Genomic DNA, 23,368 nt, shown 5'->3' with positions numbered 1-23,368 from the left:
ATAGAATTACCCTCACCTCCCACCCACCCCAAATTTTAGAAAACCAGTACCAACACAAATTCCCCACCCATTAGACTTCCTGTCAGACCCAACCGTATAACTCACTCTTACTTGTGAGTGTATATCAAAATGTCTACCTATCTTCACATACATTTTTGTTTCACTACGATATCAACCAGTACCAAATTTTCACTTCGTAACCTTCCTCCCCCCCCCAAGGTTATTGAAAAGCTGACGTAACTATCCATCCCTTACTATATTTCTGAACATATATTATATATCTAGCCCAATTTTCTTGAAATTTTTGCTTTGATCCCCCTCTCAGGCTGTTAGTTATCTGGGCCATTTCGGCAAATTCTTGCAATTTGCTTTGCCATTCTGTTATTGAAGGTGGTTCTTGTTCTTTCCACCTCTTTGCGATTAGAATTCGAGCTGCCGCCGTGGCATACATGTTTGGTGTATATAATTTAAATCAGTGTTTTTCAACCACTGTTCCGCGGCACACTAGTGTGCCGCGAGATGTTGCCTGGTGTGCCGTGGGAAAAATTTGTTTATTTGATTCCTATTCAAGAGAATTACTTTATATATAGTCAATATAGGCACAGAGTTAAATTTTTTAACATTTTCTAATGGTGGTGTGCCTCGTGATTTTTTTCATGAAACAAGTGTGCCTTTGCCCAAAAAAGGTTGAAAAACACTGATTTAAATTATGACAGATCCCATTGTAAAAACTTATAAGGGAATAGAATCGAATATTAGCTAGGGATTGGATAACAATTAAGAACAATAACCAAACCAATCGATGTTTTTCTCTCTTGTTTACAAAGTTTTTGTTTTTATTTGTAAATGGAATGTATATGTTACATTTTTTTTCTTATTGGTTTACGAAATATATACTGTATAGTTTTGTTATATAATGTACAAAAGATAAATAAACGATCTTTTATGCAAAAAAAAAAAGGAATCTCAACTAGATCATACATGACAGATGGCCATCCAACTTCTGTTTGAAAACCTCCAATGAAGAAGAGTTTTACCACCTCTCATGGGAGTTTGTTCCACTGTCAAACAGCACTTCCTGGTGTTAAGTTGGAATCTTGTAACTTTGAATCCATTGGTTTGGCTTCTTGCATCTGAAGTAGGAGAAAACAAGCTTGCTCCATTCTCCATGTGAAAAACCCTTTAGATATTTGAATTTAGGGCTATCACATCTCCTCAGTGTACCTGCAATATACACTTGTCTTTTAACTGATTTTATAAAACATGGATGGAAATGTGTAATTGCGAACTGCCCTGGGAATTGGATTACTCAGGTTTGTTTTTCATTGGAAGTCATTTTAGTTCTCCTATATAGACAGACCTACTGAATTTGCACTTTCTGAAACAGTACAGGTTGCACTTTCTGAAACAGTACAGGTGAAACTCAAAAAATTAGAATATCGTGGGAAAGTCCATTTATGTAAGCAATTGTTTTCATTAGCTACTGGATTTTAATATATGAGATAAGACTCATGAGATGCAAAGCGAGATATGTCAAGCCTTTGTTTGTTATAATTGTGATGATTATGGCGTACAGCTGGTGAAAACCCCAAAGTTGAAATTGTTAATTTGGGGTTCTCATCAGCTGTACGCCATAATCATCACAATTATAACAAATAAAGGCTCGACATATCTCGCTTTGCATCTCATATATTAGTTTCACCTTTTAAGTTGAATTACTGAAATAAATGAACCTTTCCATGATATTCTAATTTTTTGAGTTTCACCTGTACACAGACTGAAATGCAGAACCATCCTTCAAAATGTGCACTTTTCCAAATTTTGAAGTGCTGTTCTCTAGGCAATGAAAGTGAAAAAAAATGCATTGACTGGGATAAAGTGTGCATAAACATGCATATATTAGGAGAAAATAACATAGAGACATATAACATTATGGAGAATTGCATAGAAATTTGTATATTGTTTTAATTTATTAGAGAGTCTAATTACTTTTAAACTATCATCTTTTTAGCTTTTTGTATTTCAACTGTATTGTTTTAATTTGTGTAAGTCCCCTTGAGTAGGAGTCTGGGGGAAAGTCTGTATATAAATAGCAACAAGAAGAATTAAAAAATGTGCAAATTAGGAGAAATTTCACGAGGACTTTAAAAAAACAACACAAACTGATATAGAAATATGAAGAACTGAATTTACACTTGGAAAGATGAACAAGTGAGGGAAACCCAGACTGATAGATCCACCCATCCCTGGTGGCAGCAGAGCGTGGGACAGATAGGTTGTTATCCTCAAGTCAAATCTATCATGAACAGCGTGGCCATGCCCTTCCGCAGCTTATTTTTACTGCAACAGGGCTTCTTCCAGAAGACAACCTCTTGATGGACTCAATGAGTTAGGAGCTGAGGGAGAGAACCATTTGAGGACAGGACCATCCACGTCCCAGAATGTGCTGGGACAGCCCTTTCTATACTTTCCAGCCACATCCCAAAGGTACATAGGAAGCTGCCTTATACCGAGTCAGACCATTGGTCAATCTCGCCCAGTACTGTCTACACTGACTGGCAGCAGCTCTCTGGGGTTTCAGGCAAGAGTATTTCCCAACTCTACTTGGAGATGCTAGGGACTGCTTCTGCTTCTGAGCAGATGCTCTGCCACCGAGCTTGGTATTGTTCTATTATGTAACTTTCTAGGAGATGCCATTAAACTTCTTCCCATGCCCAGATCCTGCTCCTCTCCACCACCACCTGGTCCCTTCTTTTTCTTCAAGAGGTGTCTCCTATGCGGCCTCATCTCCTTTTCCTCCACTCTTCTTCCCCCTCTTATTTTTCCTCTCGCTCTCCCTCCCTTCCTGGGCACTTTGTGAACTGCTGTTGCAATGCTGAAGTCCAAAGTTCAGTAACTTGCCTAAGCACACAGATAAATATGAACCTTGGAGAATTTGCATTGCTCCAATGTAAACAGATAGGCGAGGGTCCCTTTATCAGCACTGACTCAGGACAGTTGTGGGGGGTCTGAAGCTGCTTTTTTTTCTCTTGGGGAATTTTTTTTTGTGGGGGGGGGGGTTTTGCAAAGGCCGAACCTGCTGCCATTTCTATTCCGCTCTGACGGGTGACTTCAGAAACATGGTGTAGCAAACACGGGAATCTGCGTTGAGCACGTCGAAAAAACCTCAGGCCTTAGGAGAAGCGGCCAGAACTAAAAGACCATGGTTTCAAAACTCACTCATCTTCAGGTGGAGCTGCTGGGGGCTCTCCTGGAATCTGGGCTGAGCAAGGAGACACTGATCAAAGCCCTGATGGAATCGGACCCCTACCCACAGCATGGCGACAGCCAGCAGCGCACTGCCAGCACAATCCAAGTCGAGAAGAGAGAACCCTGCACAGAACTCACGGCTCTTGCCAATGGGATGGGGGAGTCCAGGATGTCCGAAGAAGAGACCTCTGACGATGGAGAAGACTTCACTCCGCCAATAATGAAGGAGCTGGAAAACCTAAGCCCAGAAGAGGCTGCACACCAGAAAGCCGTGGTGGAAAGACTCTTACAGTAAGGGCATCTCCTGCCTAATCTCTCTCTGAGTCTCTCTCTCTCTCTCTCTCTGAGTCTCTCTCTCTCTCTCTCTCTCTCTCTCTCTCTCTCTCTCTCTCTCTCTCTGTACCCTTTTATCCTCTACCTTCTCAAATCACCCTAACCCTTACCTTAGTGCTAGCAGCCAATCTAAAGGCATAGACATTCATGTTGTAGCACAACTACTGGACAAGAACCCAGCTTCCCTGTCTGAGATCATTCTAAATAAAAGGTACAGTTAAAACCTAAAATTTCAGGCCCATGGCAACAGAGTGCCCCAAAGTCCAATTCAGATAAGAAGGTGCTTCTTTAGGTGAGGAATAACTTTGGAACTCACTCAGCAAACAACTCTTTTTTTTTTTATCCTGTCCGCCATTTCAGATGTTGCATGGGAGGTAGAACAGTTAGCCTTGTAGAGCCCAGAATCATTTTTCTAAACCTGAGCAAGCAAGGAACTATCTTCGAGCAGTTGGGGTTGATGAGCATGGGGAACTGTCCGCATACTTGTTTCTACAGCAGAAGTGTTCAAAGATGTGAAATTAAGTGCCATAGAGTTGCCATCATGAGACATATTCCCCAAACACACAACACTCTTGCCCTCAGTCTTGAATAACTCAGATAAGCCATCTTGTTGTTAGTGGCAAAACAGACATGTTCAAAGTATGTGCTGCCAGCCTTGGACAAAGAATTCATACAAATGTTCCTAGCAGGAAGGTTGTGACCATTCTTTCCAATCTCCCTTACTTTCTTTCCCACTCTTGCTAACCATAATATATCCACAACCTACAGTACTTATAAATGAGCTCCATTTGGCGGGGGGGGGGGGGGAGAGTAAAAATATTCTTTTTAAACTCCAGGCTGTTGTCGAATCTAATAATATTTATTAGGGGCTGGGGGAGAATCTCTGTACGCAGGGAGGGGATTTAAATGAGTTCCTTTGGAAGGGCTCCTCGGGGGAAAATATGAATGCAAAAACAGCCCCTTCTGTTACTGATAGGGAGAGCTTGTGAAGACCACAGCTCTGATTTTGGGAGCAAATGGAAGGCGGGTCAGTGGGGAATCTGTGGGATAGCTCATTCGGTAGAGCGTGAGACTCTTACTCTCAGGGTTGTGGGTTCGAGCTCTACGTTGGACAAAAAGATTCCTGCATTCAGGGGTTGGACTAGGTGACCCCCTGTGGTACCTTCCAACTCTTATGATTGTATGACAACATTGTGTTCTTTTTCGGGGGGCAGGGCACAGAGCGAAATCCCACCCAAAACTGACAAAAGCTGAGCAAAGACCTTGCAAAAGCCACCCCTGTGATGCAGATCCCAATTGAGTCACATTAATTAGCTGTACTGCTTTTGCTTCTGAGCCCAGTGTCACAAGCAAAGCAAGAGGCTCTTCTTACCTGTGAGTGGAAGGAGAAAGGCCTCAAGACTCCAAAAGTCCTTTTCTTCCACCATTGTTCCTTCTTGTCTTGTATTTTCTTTCTTTCTCCTATTGTTAACCGCATCCACCCCCTCAAATCATCTTTCTTTGCTCATTTCCCCTTTTTGGGGACGATCTTTAAAGCTCCCCGGCTCCCAAATGACCCCTTGCATCACCCCACCTTTCCCCTCCACCTCTCCCAGAGTCTGTGTCGAGATCTAGGGTCAGTTTGATTTCCAAAGCCTCAGGACTGAGCTGGTTACTAATTATCCAGTGGCTTTATTATTTCTCTTTTGTCTTATAAATTTATAAACGAAAAGGCTCAGATAAGCTTTTTGATCATTAACTTTTGATGATTTGTCAGGTGTCTCCTCTCAGAGGAAGCCAAAGGAGTCAGGAGAACACCTGTTCTCCTCTCCTCTTTTGTGATGGACATCCGTGAAAAGGTGAAAGAGGGGGAGGATCATGCTATCAGGATTTGGAAAGGAGCCTTGCGGGTGGGTTCACACTGGGCTCTCAAGTGATGGCAAGTTTAAAATCCCTCCGATGCTTAGTGGGCTGTAGTAAAGGCAATTCAACAAATTCATTAAAAATGGATTGCAACTATGAGGACACAACATTTCATATGGCATATTTGAGCATTCAAAGCACTTCACAGGCATTATCTCCGTAATGCTTCCAGCAACCCTATTAGGTAGGTCAGTACTACTATTATTCACATGCATTATCTCCAGCAGAATATAAAAACATAACAAAATGTCAAACACTAAAAACTTCCCAATACAGGGCTGCCTTCAGATGTCTTCTAAAAGTTGTGTAGTTCTTAATCTCCTTGACATCTAATGGGAGAGCATTCCACAGGGAGGGCACTACCGACGAGAAGGCCCTCTGCCTGGTTCCTTGTAACTTCACTTCTTGCAGTGAAGGAACCGCCAGTAGACCCTCGGAGGTAGACCTCAGATCTCAGCTTATTGATGGGGATGGAGACACTCCTACTAGGTAGGTCAGTAGCATTACTATTCTCATATGCAAAGGATCAAGGCAAAGGGAGTGCCTTGTCTTAGGGGTCTCCTATATGTCCTTTTAATTTTGGGTTCATTATTATTTTTATGATGGTATTGGGGCAGTTATACCGATCCTGCTTTGAATACTATTTGTGCCTGCAAAGGTTTTAGGTTGGGTATGCTGATTCATTTCCATTCAGTGGATCTCCAGTAATGTTCTGGTAGTATCCTGTAACCTTTTATACCACAAATGTTTTGGGCGGGGGAGGAAGGGTGTTGCACTATAGTACTAGAGTGGCCATCTAGAAAGCAATAAAAACAGCAACACAAGGGAAGCAGAGTAGAACAACCAATAAACTGGAATGGTTTAGTGTGCACGGTTCAGTATAAATCCATCACTGGTGCACTGTTATTGCATCAATGCCGTGTTGCAGAACACACACACACATACACACACACACACACACACCCCAGTCTGGACAGACCCTCTGCCCACTGATGTGAATTCTGAACCAGAGATGAACCAGTTCACACTTGTAGCCACTCCACCAGACCACTCCACCAGGTTTAGACAACCAGCTCTTAGTTCTACCTTTATCTGCTTGGTGCATTTTAATGAGAGGCAGTGTGATGTATTGGTGAGAGCAGCCTCCACGAATTTGATGCCACCCAGCTGTTTTGGGCTGCAACATATCTACATGGTTGTATTATGCTGGAGTTGATGGCAGTTATAAAAACAAAACATCTGGAAGGAACCAGGTTAAGAACATAAGATGAGCCTGTTGGACCAAGCAAATACCCCATCTAGTCAAGCATCCTGCCCTCACAGTAGCCAACCAAGTGCTCCTAAGGGAAACCCTCAAAGCAGGACTCGAGCACAACCGCCTTCTGCCATTTCCAGCAATTGGTATTCAGAAACATTACAGCCTCTGAGTGTGAAAGCAGAGCTAGTAGCCATCAACAGCCCTCTCCTCTGTGAATTTGTCTAATCCTCTCTTGGTGTCATCCAAGTTGGTGGCCATCACTGCCTCCTGTGGGAGTTTAACTATGTGCTGTGGGAAGATTTGGGGAAACTGAGTTAGAGAGGCAGAGTAGACCTGCCTTCAAATCCTCACTCAGCAGCAAAGCTCACTTGGTGACCTTGGGCTTGTCACCAACCTTCAGCTTGGAGGGTTCTTGTGAAGATGAAGTGGAGAGGGAAGGGGCTATGAACTCTGCCTTGAGCTCCTATTTTAGGAGAGAGTGGTGTGGTGCTCAGAACCCGCTTGTGGGCTTCCCCCTAGGGGCATCTGCTTGGCCACTGTGAGAACAGGATGCAGAACTAGATGAGCGACTCTTCTGATCCAGCAGGATCTTCCTATGTTCTTAACTATCTTTAACATGTATACAACAGCTTTTGGAAGATGCATCCAAAATGCTATGGGACTTAGGGTGATAATAGTTGAGAGTGGCTCCCTCCTCGTTGTCCTTCTAGTGGCAGGTGAAGACTTTTTTGTCCCAACTGGATTTTAGGAACTATTTTTAATAGGTTAGAGTGGCTGCCCCCTTTTTGTCCTTTTACTCACAGGTGAAGAGTTTGTTGTTCTAACTGGCTTTTAGGAACTGACTGCTTTTAACAAAAGAGCTAGCACCATGCTGTTTTTATTGTAATTATCTGTGTAGTTTAAATAGATTTTTATATACAGTTTTAATTCTAACGAATGTTTAATTTTTAATGGTTTTTTTTCTATGTTTTTAGTTGTTATTATTATTTTTCTGCAAACTGCCTCTAGTCCCTGACAGAGTAAAAGGCAGAGTATAAATAAATTAATCATTAAGTTCAAGCCAACAAGGAATTCTGCTGTGCAAAGCGCATTAAGTTAACAGGGATAAGGTAAGAACCTAGCAGTGCCCCAGAGGTCTTTCCAAGGTTCTGCTTATGATAGCGTTCAAAACCTGCCACTTGAGGTGGCTGCCTCACTTTGTACTATGTACAGGTAGGTAGCCGTGTTGGTCTGCCATAGTCAAAACAAAATAAAAAATAAAAAATCCTTCCAGTAGCACCTTAGAGACCAACTAAGTTTGTTCTTGGTATGAGCTTTCGTGTGTCTCAGGCCTGATCAATCATGCCATGCACAGCAAGTCTGATGTTTTAAGTTCACGATCCAATTCTATCCCAAACTTGGGTCTGTAACGTTAGCAGGCCAACTTCTGGGTTACTTCATAGAAATTTCATGTTCTATAGCTAACTACCTTGTGCTTCCCGCAGGTCAGGAAGAGAGCAAACACATGCTCAGCCGTGCCAGACGATTAGTTCACTCAATTCACTGAAGCAGTTTGGACTTTGGCTGTAGCAAATGTCCTGATAACGCCAAAAGTACCTAGGCAGGTTTTACAGCTGAGTTAACTCCCCTCACCAGGCCTTCCCCCACCCTGCGGAGAGGGTGAGGTTTTTTCCCCCATAAAGGAAAGGAACAGAAGAATAACTGGTATCGGGCATGGCCTCATGTAGGAACCAGCTGCCTTATACTGAGTCAGGACTTATCAGTCCATCAAGCTCAGTGTTGTTGACACTAACTGGCAGCTGCTCTCTGGGGTTTCGGGCAGGTGACATGCCCAACCTAGCCTGGAGATGCTGTCAGGGATTAAACCTGGGACCTTTGGATGCAATACAGTTGCTTTACCCCTGAGACACAGCCCTTCCCCTGAACAAGTTGTTGTCATTGCATTCACAAAGAGGACCAGGACTTGTTTGGAACAATCCTAACAACATCAGAAAAGCTTGCTGGATCAGGCCAATGGCCACCTAGTCCAGCATCCTCTTCTCAAAGTGGCCAGTCAGATGCCCCATAGGGAAACCTGCAAGCAGGATTCGAGCACAAGATCCCTCTCCCCTCCTGTGGTGTCTAGCAACTGGTAATCAAAAACATTGCTGCCTCTAACTGTGGCAGAGCACAGCTATACTAGCTAGTAGCCATCCATAGGCCCTGTCCTCCACAACAGTTTTTGTACTGATACAGCACGAAAAGGAATGAGAGCAGCATTTCCATTGGTAAGAGTTGAGTATTCTGACAAGTGAAGCTAAGAGTGTAATTTAAACATCAGTGGGGAGACCAATATAGCCCTCTTAAGTGCTGTAAATCTGCTCCAGCAGTGGGGGGGGGGGTTCCCCAAAGAGTGTCCTTCTGCAGAAATATTAAAAGCTGATCAAGGGTTCCTCTCAGGTTGGCCAAACCAATGTGATGCCCGCCAGATGTGTCTGGGGCTGATGGGAGCTGGGCTCAAAAAACATCTGTTTGGCTGTTGGCTACCTCTCCTCCTCTTGGGAGAGTATCAGTAATGGCAGACAAACTTCCTTGGAAGCAGGTTTTGTTCACCACTACCAATCTTACCCTACAATGTGCAGCCTCAGAGGACTCTATGCTCTGCACTGGTAATTGCCGGTAGACTAGCGCTGAACAGAATCCCAAAAGCCTGAAAATCTCTGTGCTATAGAGAACAACCATTTTCTGTTTCTTCTCATTGCCATTACTTTCTTCAAATTACAGAAGCGGAGAATTAAAATTGGGTGATTAACATCACTTTTTAAAATATGTTGGATTGTGTTTTTTTCTAAGAGGAAAATGTGAAGCTAATATTTCCTTGAAGACCTTGATATTCTTACAAGAGCAAACTGAAAATTGTGTGTGTGTGTGTGTGTGTGTGTGTGAGAGAGAGAGAGAGAGAGAGAGAGAGAGAGAGAGAGAGAGAGAGATTTTAAAATTGCAATATTAAGTTAATCAATTTGGGAAGGCAGGAGTAGGAACGTGGATAGTATTTTTTGATGCAGTGGAGGAGAATGCATGTGAGTTTTTTAAAAATTAGATTCTGTTTTGCTGTGAATGGCAACGGCTGTTGGGACTCTGGGCTCAAATTGCAACATCATATTTGTTGTGTCACACAGTACACAGGCCAGCCAAAAGGCCAAATTCAACGGGGACGGGGGGGGGGGGAATGTTGCCAGGAGGAACAGTTCTTACCTTTCTTCCTCCTCTGTCCTTTCCAAGTCCAAATTATTCAATGAAATCAACAAAGATGCAGGCTTCAGGGTTCAAAGACCAGGGATGGTGTGAGCAGTGGTGATCTTGAGTCCAGGGCTGGTCCGAAGCAGGAATCCCAAATTTGTTTTCAAAGGGATCAAAGGTCCTCTATCTTGCACCAAGAATGGGTCTCAGAAACCCAGCTCAACATTGCTCAAGGAAGTGGTGTGGAATAATGGGGTGGGGAGGCAGCATAGAGAATGAATAGCAAGGCGGCAGATGTTGGAAAGCGGGCAAGTTAAACCAAAATTTAAAAAGGAAAATAATATTTAAGCAAAAAGCTCATTACGACTGGAACATCGAGGCATTTCCCCCCCAGAATGTTGCTTTCCCAGTTCTCCGGATTGGGTTTTCTTTTAATGCTAACAACTTGATATTTACTTTCCATTTAAATTTGAGATGCTGCTATAAATTATCAACCAGGCTCTTGTTCCCTTTGAGTTTATAACTAACTACCTGGGTTACTTATTGTTCAGGTAACAAAAGGGAGGTGAGAAGCCCTTAAAAAAGTGACCTCAGAAACCCAGCAAAAAGGGAAGCTTGAACTGGTGCTGGGAAAAGGGTCAGAGAGGGATAATAATGGGCACCAGTGTCAGCAGGCCGAGGCCTAGCGGGTGGGAAGCAGCCTGCGAGACAGTGAACATTGAACAGGACCACTTTGAACTGCGCTATGAAAGAACGAGCCAGTTCACACTTTGATCATTTGAAAGAAGCTCAGGATTTCCCTTAACTCCGTGGTTTTTTTTTTTTTAATGTGTTCCGCTGCTTTTTGAGGAACTTCCTCCACAAAGCAGCTTCACAATTTCCACTTAAAAAAACAGCCAGCTCCCCTGAACAACAAAATATAAAAATGCAAAATACAGGAGCACAATAAAACAGCAATATGGAGTGGAGCACAGAAATACAATACAAAACTATTCAGCTTTTTATTATGGTCAATGACCAGTATTCGTAGAATACAGAATGTAAAGCATGAGTGGGGACTGCTCTGGTGCTCAAATCCTGCTTGAGGATTCCCGACTGGGGCATCTTGTTGGCCACTTTGAGACCAGGACTATAGATCAGATGTGGCCCCTTTGGCCTGCTCCAGGAACAGGATAGGAATAGGATAAACGAATGAGATTAAGGTATGGAAAGAGGGCGGATGGATGCCATAATGTTCTAAAGAGGTTCACTCAACAATCTCCATGTTGTGCATACAGTGGTACCTTGGTTCTCAAACTTAATCCGTTCCAGAAGTCCGTTCCAAAACCAAGGTGCGCTTTCCCATGGAAAGCAATGCAAAACGGATTAATTCATTCCAGACTTTTAAAAAGAACCCCTAAAACAGCAATTTAACATGAAATTTACTATCTAACAAGACCATTGATCCATAAAATGAAAGCAATAATCAATGTACTGTACTATAAAATAAATAAGACTGTATTGTGCATGATTAAAAAAAAAAATTCTTACCAGCACTGATGATAGTCATTGTTTGGATGGGGGGCTTTTATCCATTTCTGTAGTCACACAATCAATGAGTAGCAGAACTGGGTTCCACACAATCACAAAAACAAATTACCGGTAAGCGAAAAAGCCTCAGAAACGCAAAATAAACAGCAAAAACAAAAGCGCCAAACTTAATCAGTTCTGGAAGCCCGTTTGACTTCTGAAATGTTTGAAAAGCAAGGCATGGCTTCTGATTGGTGCAGGCGCCCCGGAAACAATAGCCAACAACCACATTGGACATTTGGCTTCCAAAAAATGTTCAAAAACCGGAACACATACTTCCGGGTTTCAGAGTTCCAAACGTGTTTGGTTCTCAAGGCGTTTGAGAACCAAGGCGTTTGAGAACCAAGGTGCCACTGTATATGTTTTTATCTTGTATTTTTATGCTGTGAACCACCCTGAGATCTTCAAATGATGGGCAATATACAAAGAAGAAGAAGAAGAAGAAGAAGAAGAAGAAGAAGAAGCCTTTGTCAACTACTTCTCTGGATGGATATTGCACTTCCAGAAGGCCAGTAGTTAAGAGTATGGAGATTAAAAGCTGCGTCAACATAACTTAACTTTTAAAAAATATAGCAGTAAATAAAGCAGCCAAAATAAATAAAGGACTTCCTGAAACAGACTTCATGGAATGGACAGGAAAACAGAAAACAGCAAATGGGCTCTTTTGATGTTGTTGTTTCTTCACTCTTGGTAGATGCATTAAAATTGGTATTGTGCCCAAAAATGAAAGCATTCTGGGTTTGGGAAATGAGGTGCATTCTCATTAAGAGTATATAATAATATTAGTATTACAGTTAAGTTATAAACCACATTCTAAACCACCATCTCAGTGCCCTTTACACATAAAATAATGAAAAGCACTTAAAAAACACAAAAACGACAAATAAATTTAAAGCAAGACCAAAACCCTAACAAGTAGACACTCATGGTAAAGATAAATTTATCCAGCTGGGACAGCCTGCCGCACAGAGGAGACTGAACAGCATCTACTACTGTTGACCCAACATCTACTACCAGAAATGAGATTGGTTTATTCTCCTTGCTTCTCAGGACTCACAGGGAGAAAGGACACGAAGGGTCATCTACTGTAGTCCAACCCCCTGTAACCCTCTTTCATGTAGTGTGTGGTTTCTGTTCCTTCCAGAGAGGATCCCTGGAGGGTAGCCAAGATGGTGAAATCCTACCTACAACAGCACAATATTCCCCAGCGGGAGGTGGTAGACACCACAGGCTTGAATCAATCCCACCTCTCCCAGCATCTCAACAAGGGCACACCCATGAAAACTCAGAAGAGGGCTGCCCTCTACACCTGGTACGTCCGCAAGCAGCGAGAGGTGGCTCAGCGTAAGTACAGCAACCAGCAACTCTTTCTTAGCCCCAAAGCACTTAAGAGGGCAAGGCCATTTTCTACCTGCTCAAGAGCAGCAGAGCCGATAAGCCCAACATTTGCAAGGGATTCTGGGCCAAGTTGCAACACTCGTGTGCCATGATGCATGCTGAATTTCCATGCCTGCAAAATGTTGCTCCTGTTAGTTGGACAAAACATGGCCAGCAGCTTCAAATGTGCTGCGAGAAATAAATGAATTCAATGACTGAAAGTTGCTGCCCGGGGTGTGCCTAGGGGTTGGCCAGATTGGCCCCTGTCAAGGATGCAGGTCCAGGGGGCACAAAAACCGTGCCTCTGCACTCCTGCTTGGAGTGACTAGGAGCCCACCAGCCAGCTCCACCACTGCCCTGGGCGGCCAGGCAAGGTAGGTAGGCTCCTCTGCTTTTCAACATTGTGCTATATCAACAACTAAACATCGCAATATACTGATGTATCACCATGTCTGAAATAAGGATGGAGTTATGTAGAGGCATTGGCTGGCTGCACAGTTTTTCCCACATTATGATTTCTGCATAGCGTGCACGCACACACACACACACCATGATTTGCAATATATTGCCAGGTCAAAAATTACGAAACCAATATCACGATAGGGACTTCAAACTAGTTCTGGATTATATATATCACCCAGACCCAGCCCTACCGCCAAGGGTGCAAGGGATGGGGGGGCACAAGGAATGGGGAGGCACTGATACAGGTCCTTGCCAAAGGCACAAGGGAGCCTCTGGTTGCTCAGAAACCAAAGGACCCACTCCCACAGAAGAGGCTGACCACGGATCCTCTGCCTGGGCCTGTCAGTCAGCCTGCTGTGGGGATCATTCATTCATTCCTACTGCAGAACCAAAAGGAAGTCTCTCTCTATTAGATGAGGCTGCCTGTTGCATATCTGGATGAATGATCTGGCTCTGGGGAGCATCCTTCAACCCAGCCTTACACAGGGAGCAACAACTTCCTGTAGGGTGGGCTTCTGTCTTCGGGGATGCTAAAAATAGTATGAGCCAGAAAGTGACCTAGCCAGACAATGAGATGGGGTTTTTTTTTCTACCCTTAACACATGTTTTTATATCTATGTTTCTATGCAGTGCTTTTTTATGGGGCAACACAGGGGTACGCATACCCTAAACATTTTGTGAATCTTTGTATACTTTTGTCCATTTACTGTATTTATTTCCACCAATTTGAACTATAAAATGGTGATTTTCTTGAGTCAAAATGAGAGTACCCCTAAACATTTTAAAGAAAATGTTCTAGTGACTCCATTTCCCCCCCTCCCACCTAGGTGTCATCCCTGCCGCCAACTCATTCAACTTTCTGTAATTCCATTGAGTTGCTTTTTAGATGCCTTTGTTTTGTTTGCCCCCCTTTTGCCCCCACCCATCTGGTTTCTTCAAGAAATGGACTGTATGATTATTAATATTGTTATTTATTATTATTATTATTATTATTATTATTATTATTATTATTATTATTATTATCAGCCTTCAACCTAAGATCACACAACAATTTAAAATACAACATTAAAAACTGTTTAAAACAATTTAGAGCCACAAGGATATAGTGGGTCAGGTGCAAAGAGATTTGTGTTTGACAAAAAAAAAAGAATAATAAAGGGGGGAGTTCCACTACATAAGGGCTGCCCCAGAGATGGTTGCACCCCACCCTTTCTGTGGTTCCAGAATTCACCCACGCTGGCCAGGGCATTATGGTGGAAGACGCGATGGGAGAGGACCTGCCAACGAAGAAAGGCAGACGCAATCGCTTCAAGTGGGGCCCAGCTTCACAGCAAATCCTCTTCCAAGCCTATGAGAGGCAGAAGAATCCCAGCAAGGAGGAACGGGAAGCCTTAGTGGAGGAGTGCAACAGGTGAATGGAAGAAGGTCCCTCTTTTAAGAACATAAGAACATCAGAAGACGCTGCTGGATCAGGCCACTGGCCCATCTAGCCCAGCATCCTGTTCTCCTGGGGAAAAAAATCTCATGCAGTACATAGCACTTATCCACATTTCCCTTTTGCCCTGCTGTTTCCAGGCACAAGTCTGTGCTTAAAAGTTCCATGTCCGAGCATGGGTTTGTTTGTTTGTTTTGCCCCTGGAGTTTCCCCTGCAAAAGCCCACATTTTAGCGTTCCATTGGAGAAAAAGTCAATTCTGGTTTTTCGCAGAATGCTGTTTGCTCTGGTTGAGCTTTAAAGAGTGGGTTTTTGCAGGTTAAGCACCAGAGCGGAAAGAAAGGTGCTTGGACACGGAGCTTTAAGGTGCGGACTGGAAAGGGCTGATGAAAGGTGAGTGCTGATAAACGCATAGTTAAACTATGGGGATTGCTCCCTCTAAAGGCAGTGATGGCCACCAACTTTGATGGATTTAAAAGAGGATTGTACAGATTAATGCAATGATAAGCCTATCAAGGGCTACAAGCCATGGTGGTCATACCTTGCCTCCATAGTCAGAGGCAATGATGTTTCTGAATACCAGTTGCTGGAAACCACAGGAGGAGAGAGTGCTCTTCTGCTCAAACCCTGCTTGCGGGTTTCCCACATCTGGTTGGCCACCATGAGAACAGAATCCTGGACTGAATGGGCCATTGACCTGATCCAGCAGTCTCTTACTTATGTTATACAAAGTAGTGGGTTGGGAATAAATGGGTGGGGGAAGTAAATTATTGGTTTTGGCCACTGGTCTGGTCCAGCAGAGCTCTTCTTATGTTCTTCATGCAGCTCATATATCTTTGGAAATGGTGCAACAGACACCCCACTCCTTTGATTTGAAGGGGTTCCCTTTGGAGAAATGGCTTCGCCTTAACACAACCCCCGTCCCCAACCTGACAAATCCATGGCCTTTCTTGGCAGGGCAGAGTGCATCCAACGCGGTGTCTCCCCTTCCCAGGCCCAGGGTCTGGGCTCGAACCTGGTGACTGAGGTGAGAGTTTACAACTGGTTTGCCAACCGCCGGAAGGAGGAGGCTTTCCGGCACAAGCTCGCCATGGACAGCTACAGTGGGCCGCAGCCCGGATCTGTGCCCACCTTGGGCTCTTCCTCGCTCCAGTCAGCAACGCCCCTCTCACCAAACAAGGTCCATGGTGAGTGTCAGGCACCAGTTACTTACTTACTTACTTACTTACTTACTTACTTACTTACTTACTTACTTACTTACTTACTTACTTACTGGAAATCTTTCCCCACCCACACAGCTCTTAGACTTCATCCAAAATGACTCCCAGAGTAGCTTACGGATCAATCCCCACCACCACCACCACCAGTCCAGTTCCTGCCCTCCAGTTTAGAATCTAAAGGACACAGCCCAAAAGGAAAGAGTGAGGAGCAGGGAGGGAGGATGGGGAAAAAAGCAAAGTCCAGGACAAGTTGTTACGAGTTACAGTTCACACAATGGCCAGTTGCAATGGAAGCATTTCAGATAATAATAATAATAATAATAATAATAATAATAATAATAATAATATTTATACCCCGTCCATCTGGCTGGGTTTCCCTAGCCACTCTGGGCGGCTTGCAACAAAATATTAAAAATACAATAAAACATCAAACATTAAAAACTTCCCTAAACAGGGCTGCCTTCAGATGTCTGCTAAAAGTCAGATAGTTGTTTATTTCCTTCACATCTGATGGAAGGGCGTTCCACAAAGCGGGTGCCACTACTGAGACGGCCCTCTGCCTGGTTCCCTGTAACCTCACTTCTTGCAGTGAATTCTTTCTAGTAGCACCTTAGAGACCAACTGAGTTTGTTCCTGGTATGAGCTTTCATGTGCATGCACACTTCTTCAGATACACTGAAACAGAAGTCACCAGATCCTTAAATATAGTGGGGGAGTGGGGAGGGGTATTACTCAGAAGGGTGGTGGGAATGGGTGATAGGCTGATAAGTGTGGAAAACCTGTTGACGACTCTAAACGGCTGCAATTAGTCTTGCAGGGAAAGGCAAGGGGTGAGATGGCTAAAGATAGCTTTGTTATGTATAATGAGATAAGAATCCAATGTCTTTGTTCAAACCAGGTTTCTCCATGGTTTTAAGTTTGGTGATTAGTTGCAATTCAGCCACTTCTCTTTCCAGTCTATTTCTGAAATTTCTTTGTATTAAGACAGCTACTTTCTTGCAGTGAGGGAACTGCCAGAAGGCCCTCGGAGCTGGACCTCAGTGTCCGGGCTGAACGATGGGGGTAGAGACGCTCCTTCAGGTATAGCCGGATGGATTGGCTGCTGCTGGTTGACAGCTGAGGAAGAGTCCATGACATGTGGTCTCTCAACAGAACCAGTGGAGGAAGAAATTAATTATTTAAATAAACTGCCTTACTCTGCCTAAGGGTAGGGCCGGCCCTGTCTGAGATCAGAGTTAAGCGTCCTCAACTTAAGCACAAATTACTAAGAATTATCTCTCCCCCTCCCCTTTTCTTTTGTTTGTTTGTAGAACAATCCCCTTTGCAGCAGCAGCAACAGCAGCAGCAGCAACAACAACAACAACTCTCCTTCTCCGACTCCGGCATGAGGTACAACCAGCAGCCCGTCAGTGAGACAGATTCCTCAGACGGCAACCAGCACGGGGGAAGCAATTCCATTGTGACCACCCAGACTATCTTGCACCATGCTTCTTCCCCTGGCCTGTGCTCAGTTAGTTCTGCAGGAGATGCAAAGCTGGTGAGTCAAGCACTGCCTGGGCTCATTGGCACCACCTACTGTTGGGCTCCCTGCCTTGCGCCCTATTAGTCCCAAAGGGGAACTAGCCTCCACTGGATGGTTGGGAGCCATTTTGTTGCTGCTCTTGTTGAACGACTGGGGACCAGAAATCCTTGCAGATCTCCTGAAAGTCATCCAGAAATCTGCCAGTGGTTCTACTTATACTGCCAAGCTTGCTAATAAATGCATTTAATATCACACCACTTCTAAGCCACCCCAAATGTACATCCCACAATCCCGCAATTCTCCTCAAAAAGCATCTTGATATTCTTCCCTATTTCTCCTGTGCACAGATCTCTGCTCCGGGGGGCTCTCTCCCCCCAGTTAGCACCCTGACAGCCCTGCACAGCCTAGAGCAGAACCACACCCTGAGCCAGCAAACCCAGAACCTCATCATGGCATCACTCCCAGGCGTCATGGCAATCGGGCCGGGAGACACATCTTCGCTCACACCAGCCTTCACCAATACGGGGGCATCCACTCTGGTCATCGGTAAGTGAGGAGAGACACAGGGAAGGCATACCATTTGCACACAGTAGCAAACAGCTTTATAGTCCTCATCGTGCAGCAAGACTCACTGAAGTAGAGCTGCAGAACAGTGCCAGGATGCTTCAAGACGACAAGCACTGGTTCTCGCTTTCCACTGCTGCAAATTTCCTTGAAAAAAAGGAAGACTTTGCTCCCTAGCTGGAACTAGCTGGTGTTTTTTTTCCGGGGTGGGGGGAGTGAGCCACTGAAGGTGCTCTTTCCTGTCTTCCAGGCTTGGCCTCCACCCAGCCCCAGAGTGTCCCAGTGATCAACAACATGGGCAGCAGCCTCACCACTCTGCAGCCAGTCCAGTTCTCCCAGCAGCTGCACCCATCGTACCAGCAGCCAATCATGCAACAGGTCCAGGGCCATCTCAACCAGAGCCCTTTCATGGCCACCATGGCCCAGATCCAGGCACCTCACGGTAGGTTGGGGAGCCAGCAAGGCAGGGAGGGAGGCTCTCTGGAATTGTGGGCCAAGGACTCATGGCAGGCCTTGTTCAACTCGATGCGGATACTTTGGACTCCATGTCCCATCATCTCCAGCTAGTCAGCGCAGCTGTGTTCTCATCATACAGCTGTGTTGGGTGGGGCTGATGGGACTTGTAGTCCAAAGCACTTGCAGGACATCAGGTTGCGGAGGGGGGGGGGAAGGGGAAGCCGGAGTGGAACGTTCCTGCCCCAAGATGCGGTGGTTTAGAGAAAAGGCAAATGCAGAGAGGATGAACTTACCCTTGGCTACTAGACTTGGCAGCTAAACTGAGCCTCCATGGGCAGTGGCAGCCTGCCTGCGAATATCAGATGGTGCAGCGTTTGGATGGAAGGAAATGGAGAGGCTCCTATAAGCCACACAGAGCATTGCAAAGGAAGATCAGGCTACCCATTTTAAAAGCAAAGTGTAGTTAATTGCCCCTGCCTTGTTTTATTATTATGTTTCCTTACATTTATTCCCCACCTTTCCTCCAAGGAGCACAATGTGGCGTACGCAGCTCTCTTCCTCGTTTATCCTCACAACAGTCCTGTGAGGTAGGTTAGACTGAGTGTCGGTGACTGGCCTAAGGTCACCCAGTGAGCTTCATGGCTGAGTGGGGATTTGATTCCAGCTCTCCCAGGTCCTAGTCTGTTACTCTAACCGCGACACAACACTGGGCCTCCCTTCTACCACCTCCTCTTAACTCCCACACCTTTGTACAGCCATCTTGAAAGCGTTCCCTTCCTTCCCCTGGTCACCTTCTAAAATAACACCCTCCTCCTTTTTCTGTCAGCCCCAGGAGGACAACCTCGGAAGAAGAAGCTGTTGTGTTGGTATAGAGAGGGAACCTACCCTGCAGCGTTGTTGTTCAGGATGAAACGAGAAGGGCTCCCTTACTAAGAGCATTGAGCTTTTTGGACGAAGGAGAGCAGGGTACAAAGGATGATTAAAAAGTAAATAAGGGATAATGGTCACCCTAGAGATGCTTGGAAGCCGGAGTTAACTCCATGGTTCCCTTCTCCCTCAAGAGTCTCCCATACAACCTCTATTCTCATGCCTTTTTGGTCCCCTAGCTCTCTACGGCCACAAACCAGAGATGGCTCAGTACGCCCACACTGGGCTGCTGCCGCAGACCATGGTGATCACAGACACAGCCAACCTCAGCGCCTTGGCCAGCCTGACGCCAACCAAGCAGGTAAGATGGGCTGATGGGGAAGCCGGAAAAGGAGGAACCTGGGAAAGATGCCCTGAAATCCCAACTCATCCAACCTTTGTTTTAAAACCTCCAAGAAAGGAGAGTCCACCACCTTCTGAGGCAGTCTGCTTCACTGCTGAACAGTGCTTACCATCAGAAAATTCTTCCTAATATATAGCTGGAATCTCCTTGTCATTTGAATCCACCAGTTCAGTCATCCATCGTGCACTACCCTCTGGAGCAGCAGAAAGCAAGCTTGCTCCATTCTCATGCGAAAGACATTTGGCTATCCTATCACCTCTCAGTTTTCTCCAGGCTAAACATACCCAGTTCCCTTAACAGTTCCTCATAAGGCTCTGTTTCCAGACCCTTTGATCATCTTGGTTGCCCTTCTCTGCACACTTTACAGCTTCAGGGCCATCTCATCCATAGGGGCTAGTGGCGCGGCACGCCAGGTTGCCGGCCCCCGCAGGGGCACCCCCGTGAGCCCCCCGGCATACCGGGCACCCCCCTCCCCAACCTGCCCCCGTCCCCACGGGCGGGCTGGCGGCCGGGCGCTCACGCGCCGTCAGTGCAGCCGCTGCCGCCCATGCCGCTCCCAGGTGGGCCGCGAGCTGGCCGCCCTCGCCTCCCGTCCCGGGAGCACTGGAAGGGCGCGCAGAGCCCCGCGCCGCTCCAGCGCCACGCCCCTCATCCCCTGCTCGCCCCCTCCAAGGGGCGGCAAGCGGGAGGCGGCGGAGAGGCGGCACGCCGGGGCGCCCAAGGGATCGCCGCGCCACGGCGGCCGATCTCCCTAAGACGGCCCTGTCCAGCTTGTTGATATTCTTCTTCTTCTTATTATTATTATTATTATTATTATCATTATTATTATTATTTTAATGGAAATGCCTGAAATTTCCAAAACCAGCAGTTTCCATATTTCTTAATGTGTTGTCAATCTCTCCCTCCCACATTTTACAGGTGTTCACATCAGACTCTGAGGCACACACAGAGTCTGGGATCCACACGCCCCCCGTGCAGGCTTCCACCATACACTTACAGAACCAGGATGCCACCATCCAGCACCTCCAGCCCAGCCATCGACTAACCTCTAGCCCTGCTGGTACGTGGGGGTGGGGAGCCCTGCTTTGAAGAACGCGCAACTGAAACTCCTGCCAACATCAAGGGCTTTCCATTTGGTGGAGCAGGGGGATTTCATAAACATGGTATCCTCAAGACAGTAACTTGCAGTGTTTATTGGTTAGTGTTGGGGCAGCCCATGTGGACTACGACCCCCATCAGGCCAATCAGCATAGCCATTCATCTGGGATGATAGGAGTTGTAGTCCACTTCTGGTTGGCTATCCCTGGAGTTTGTCTAAGCTGTCTTCCCTCAGTTTGATGCCTGTCCAGATGTTTTGGACTGCAACTCCCATTAGCCCCAGCCACCACATCTGTGCTGTGGGAATACAGAGAACCACCTTATAGTTTGGCCCATTGAGCTCAGTATTGCCTACACTGACTTTCAGCTGCTCTCTCTTTAGCTCCAGTATCATATACAGTAGTTGCACTGGCCTGGGCCAATGGAAGTTGGGGAAGGTTGAACTAAGCACTGCAACCCTAAAATGCTTGGGAGGGGTGTGTGTGTGTGCATGTGTGTATATTCCCTTTCGCGGGTGTAGGAAGTGAAGGAAGGGCTGTAGCTCAGTGTCAGGGTGCCTGCTTTGCCTGAAGACGATGGCTGGTTCAATCCCCAGTATGCTTGGAGCAACCCCTACGTGAAATACATTGCTGCCGGCTAGTGTTGACCCTGCTGAGCTAGATGGACCAATGGTCCATCGCTGTGTAAGCCAGCCTATGTTCCTAAGGAACTGAGTGATGATCTCTCCCTGCTTACACTCACATGTGCTTATGGGTGTTTTCCCCTCCCCTCTTCTCCTTTCCTTCCAAACAGTCTCCTCCAGTAGCCTGGTGCTCTACCAGAGCTCCGACTCCTCCAACAGCCACAGCCACTTGCTGCCGTCCACTCATGGTGTGATAGAGACTTTTATCTCCACCCAGATGGCCTCTTCCACTCAGTAGCCTGATGACCACTCAAGGACCCAAAGTGCAGAGAAGCCTCATTTGCAGCTGCCACCACCCGCTGATGTCTGCCTGCCTGCCTGCCTAGAATGGAGGGGGCAGCCAGCCAGAGGGCCTTTTTTCTCCTCCAGGACGTTGTGCGCACACACACCCTCGTTCCATACCCCAAACCCTCCTCAAGAGGTGAAAATATGCGCACAAGAAATGGAATGGACTCCCTTCGAATGTGGTGGGCTCTCCTTCGTTGGAGGTTGAATGGCCATCTGTCAAGGATTCATTAGCCATGATTCCTAGGTTGAACTCAACTGTTTTATGAATGCCAAGAGGAACTTTGTGTCTTTTCAAACAAGAGAGGAAAGGCTGGCTGGCCCATGCTCTTTGACTGCCTTCAGGACAGGACTGCAATAGAAGCTGCAGCCCAGCTTATACCAGGCAAGAGCCAGCCAGCCTTGCAGGCAGAAGCAAGGAGAGCTGGGCTCCAGCAGCAGCAAGAGACACATGTCCTATACATTTCTGCTAGCAGGTTCAAGCTTCAGGCAGACCCTGTGCAGTTAGGTGCATCTTGGGGCAAAATGAGAAAGAAAATCATCCTCTTACTCTTTGTTCCTGCCGATCATCAAGATACAAGCTTGCCCTGGGTCAAGCAAATGCCCCTGAGGAGGAAACTCAGGAGCTCAGCCAGGCCACGAAGCCAACGGGTCAGAGCCAGAGAACCTATAAAGTCTCCTGCTCTTTGGCGTGAGAAACTAGGACTTTGCTCTTGGCAGCCACAGATCGCCTTACAGGAGCTACATGTGACACCTTTGCAGGAAAAAGAGAGGCCCAGCTTCAGCTGTGATTTCTGCAATGTAGGGGGTTGAACTTGCTCCAAAATAGTCTTTAATAGGAAGAACGCATGATACAGGAAGCAGAATTTTCAGAAGCTCAATTTTGGGTGTGGCAAGAATTCGCACGGGGCAGCGGAAGTGCCTCTTACCCTTTTTGTGATAGGTTAACATTTCAGCCACACACAGAAGTCCCTCCAGCCAGCCAATCAAGGGCCTTTAGTGCAGTTCAGAGACACATTCCAGCCAGGCAAAAACCACTTAAGGGCACTGAGCAAGGCCAGTAAGGAATGTGACCTGACAAGAATTTTGAGGGCCAGAAAAAGGAGGTTGGAAGTCTGCTTTCCTCTGTCCCTACTACGTAACGATGCATTCGTACATGCAAGCTGTGAAACCTAGAACATGCGGTTCAGGTGCAGAATCTGGTAATGTGCGCTGCATTCTAAGAACCTCACTTTGCTTTTACAAAACAAGCAAACCAAGTTGCCAGTCCTCGTGGTAGTTAGTAAACAATAACACCCAAAGCAAAGCCAAAGATTGTGTGAGCAAGGGCATTGTTGAAACTTCCAATAGTCAGGGTGTAGGTCTTCACACATGGAAACCTTGACCTCCCCAGTTATCTCCACAGCAAGTCCCCCTATACCCTAACCCAGTGTTTCTCAAACTTGAGTCCCCAGCTGTTGTTGGACTA

General features: G+C 45.9%; 1 protein-coding gene across 2 annotated transcripts; it reads left to right on the top strand.

Annotated features, from left to right (window-relative positions):
• Positions 1–3,202: 3,202 nt before the first annotated feature.
• Positions 3,203–22,111, top strand: HNF1A (HNF1 homeobox A). Of its 2 annotated transcripts, none has more exons than XM_033174574.1 (10): positions 3,203–3,540; positions 12,675–12,874; positions 14,594–14,780; positions 15,761–15,990; positions 17,334–17,560; positions 17,893–18,091; positions 18,360–18,551; positions 19,672–19,793; positions 20,754–20,895; positions 21,726–22,111. In XM_033174574.1, the coding sequence occupies exons 1-10, from the start codon at positions 3,203–3,205 to the stop codon at positions 21,851–21,853; spliced, it is 1,965 nt and encodes a 654-aa protein (XP_033030465.1). In that variant the 3' UTR covers positions 21,854–22,111. The 2 variants fall into 2 exon arrangements, with proteins under 2 accessions (XP_033030465.1, XP_033030466.1); XM_033174575.1 differs by lacking the exon at positions 3,203–3,540 and adding an exon at positions 8,991–9,009 and having other exon boundaries at positions 21,726–21,853.
• Positions 22,112–23,368: the final 1,257 nt, after the last annotated feature.

The sequence above is a fragment of the Lacerta agilis genome, chromosome 17, assembly GCF_009819535.1.
Source record: "Lacerta agilis isolate rLacAgi1 chromosome 17, rLacAgi1.pri, whole genome shotgun sequence".
NCBI classification, from domain to species: domain Eukaryota; kingdom Metazoa; phylum Chordata; class Lepidosauria; order Squamata; family Lacertidae; genus Lacerta; species Lacerta agilis.
This window is presented reverse-complemented; position numbering and strand designations above follow the sequence as displayed.

Bases quoted from the DNA above. Each gene is read 5' to 3' on its own strand.
- HNF1A (XM_033174574.1), top strand. From the start codon at position 3,203: ATGGTTTCAAAACTCACTCATCTTCAGGTGGAGCTGCTGGGGGCTCTC. The intron at 3,541-12,674 runs GTAAGGGCATCT...TGTTCCTTCCAG, and splicing joins GTGGTGGAAAGACTCTTACA to AGAGGATCCCTGGAGGGTAG. The intron at 20,896-21,725 runs GTACGTGGGGGT...CCTTCCAAACAG, and splicing joins ACTAACCTCTAGCCCTGCTG to TCTCCTCCAGTAGCCTGGTG.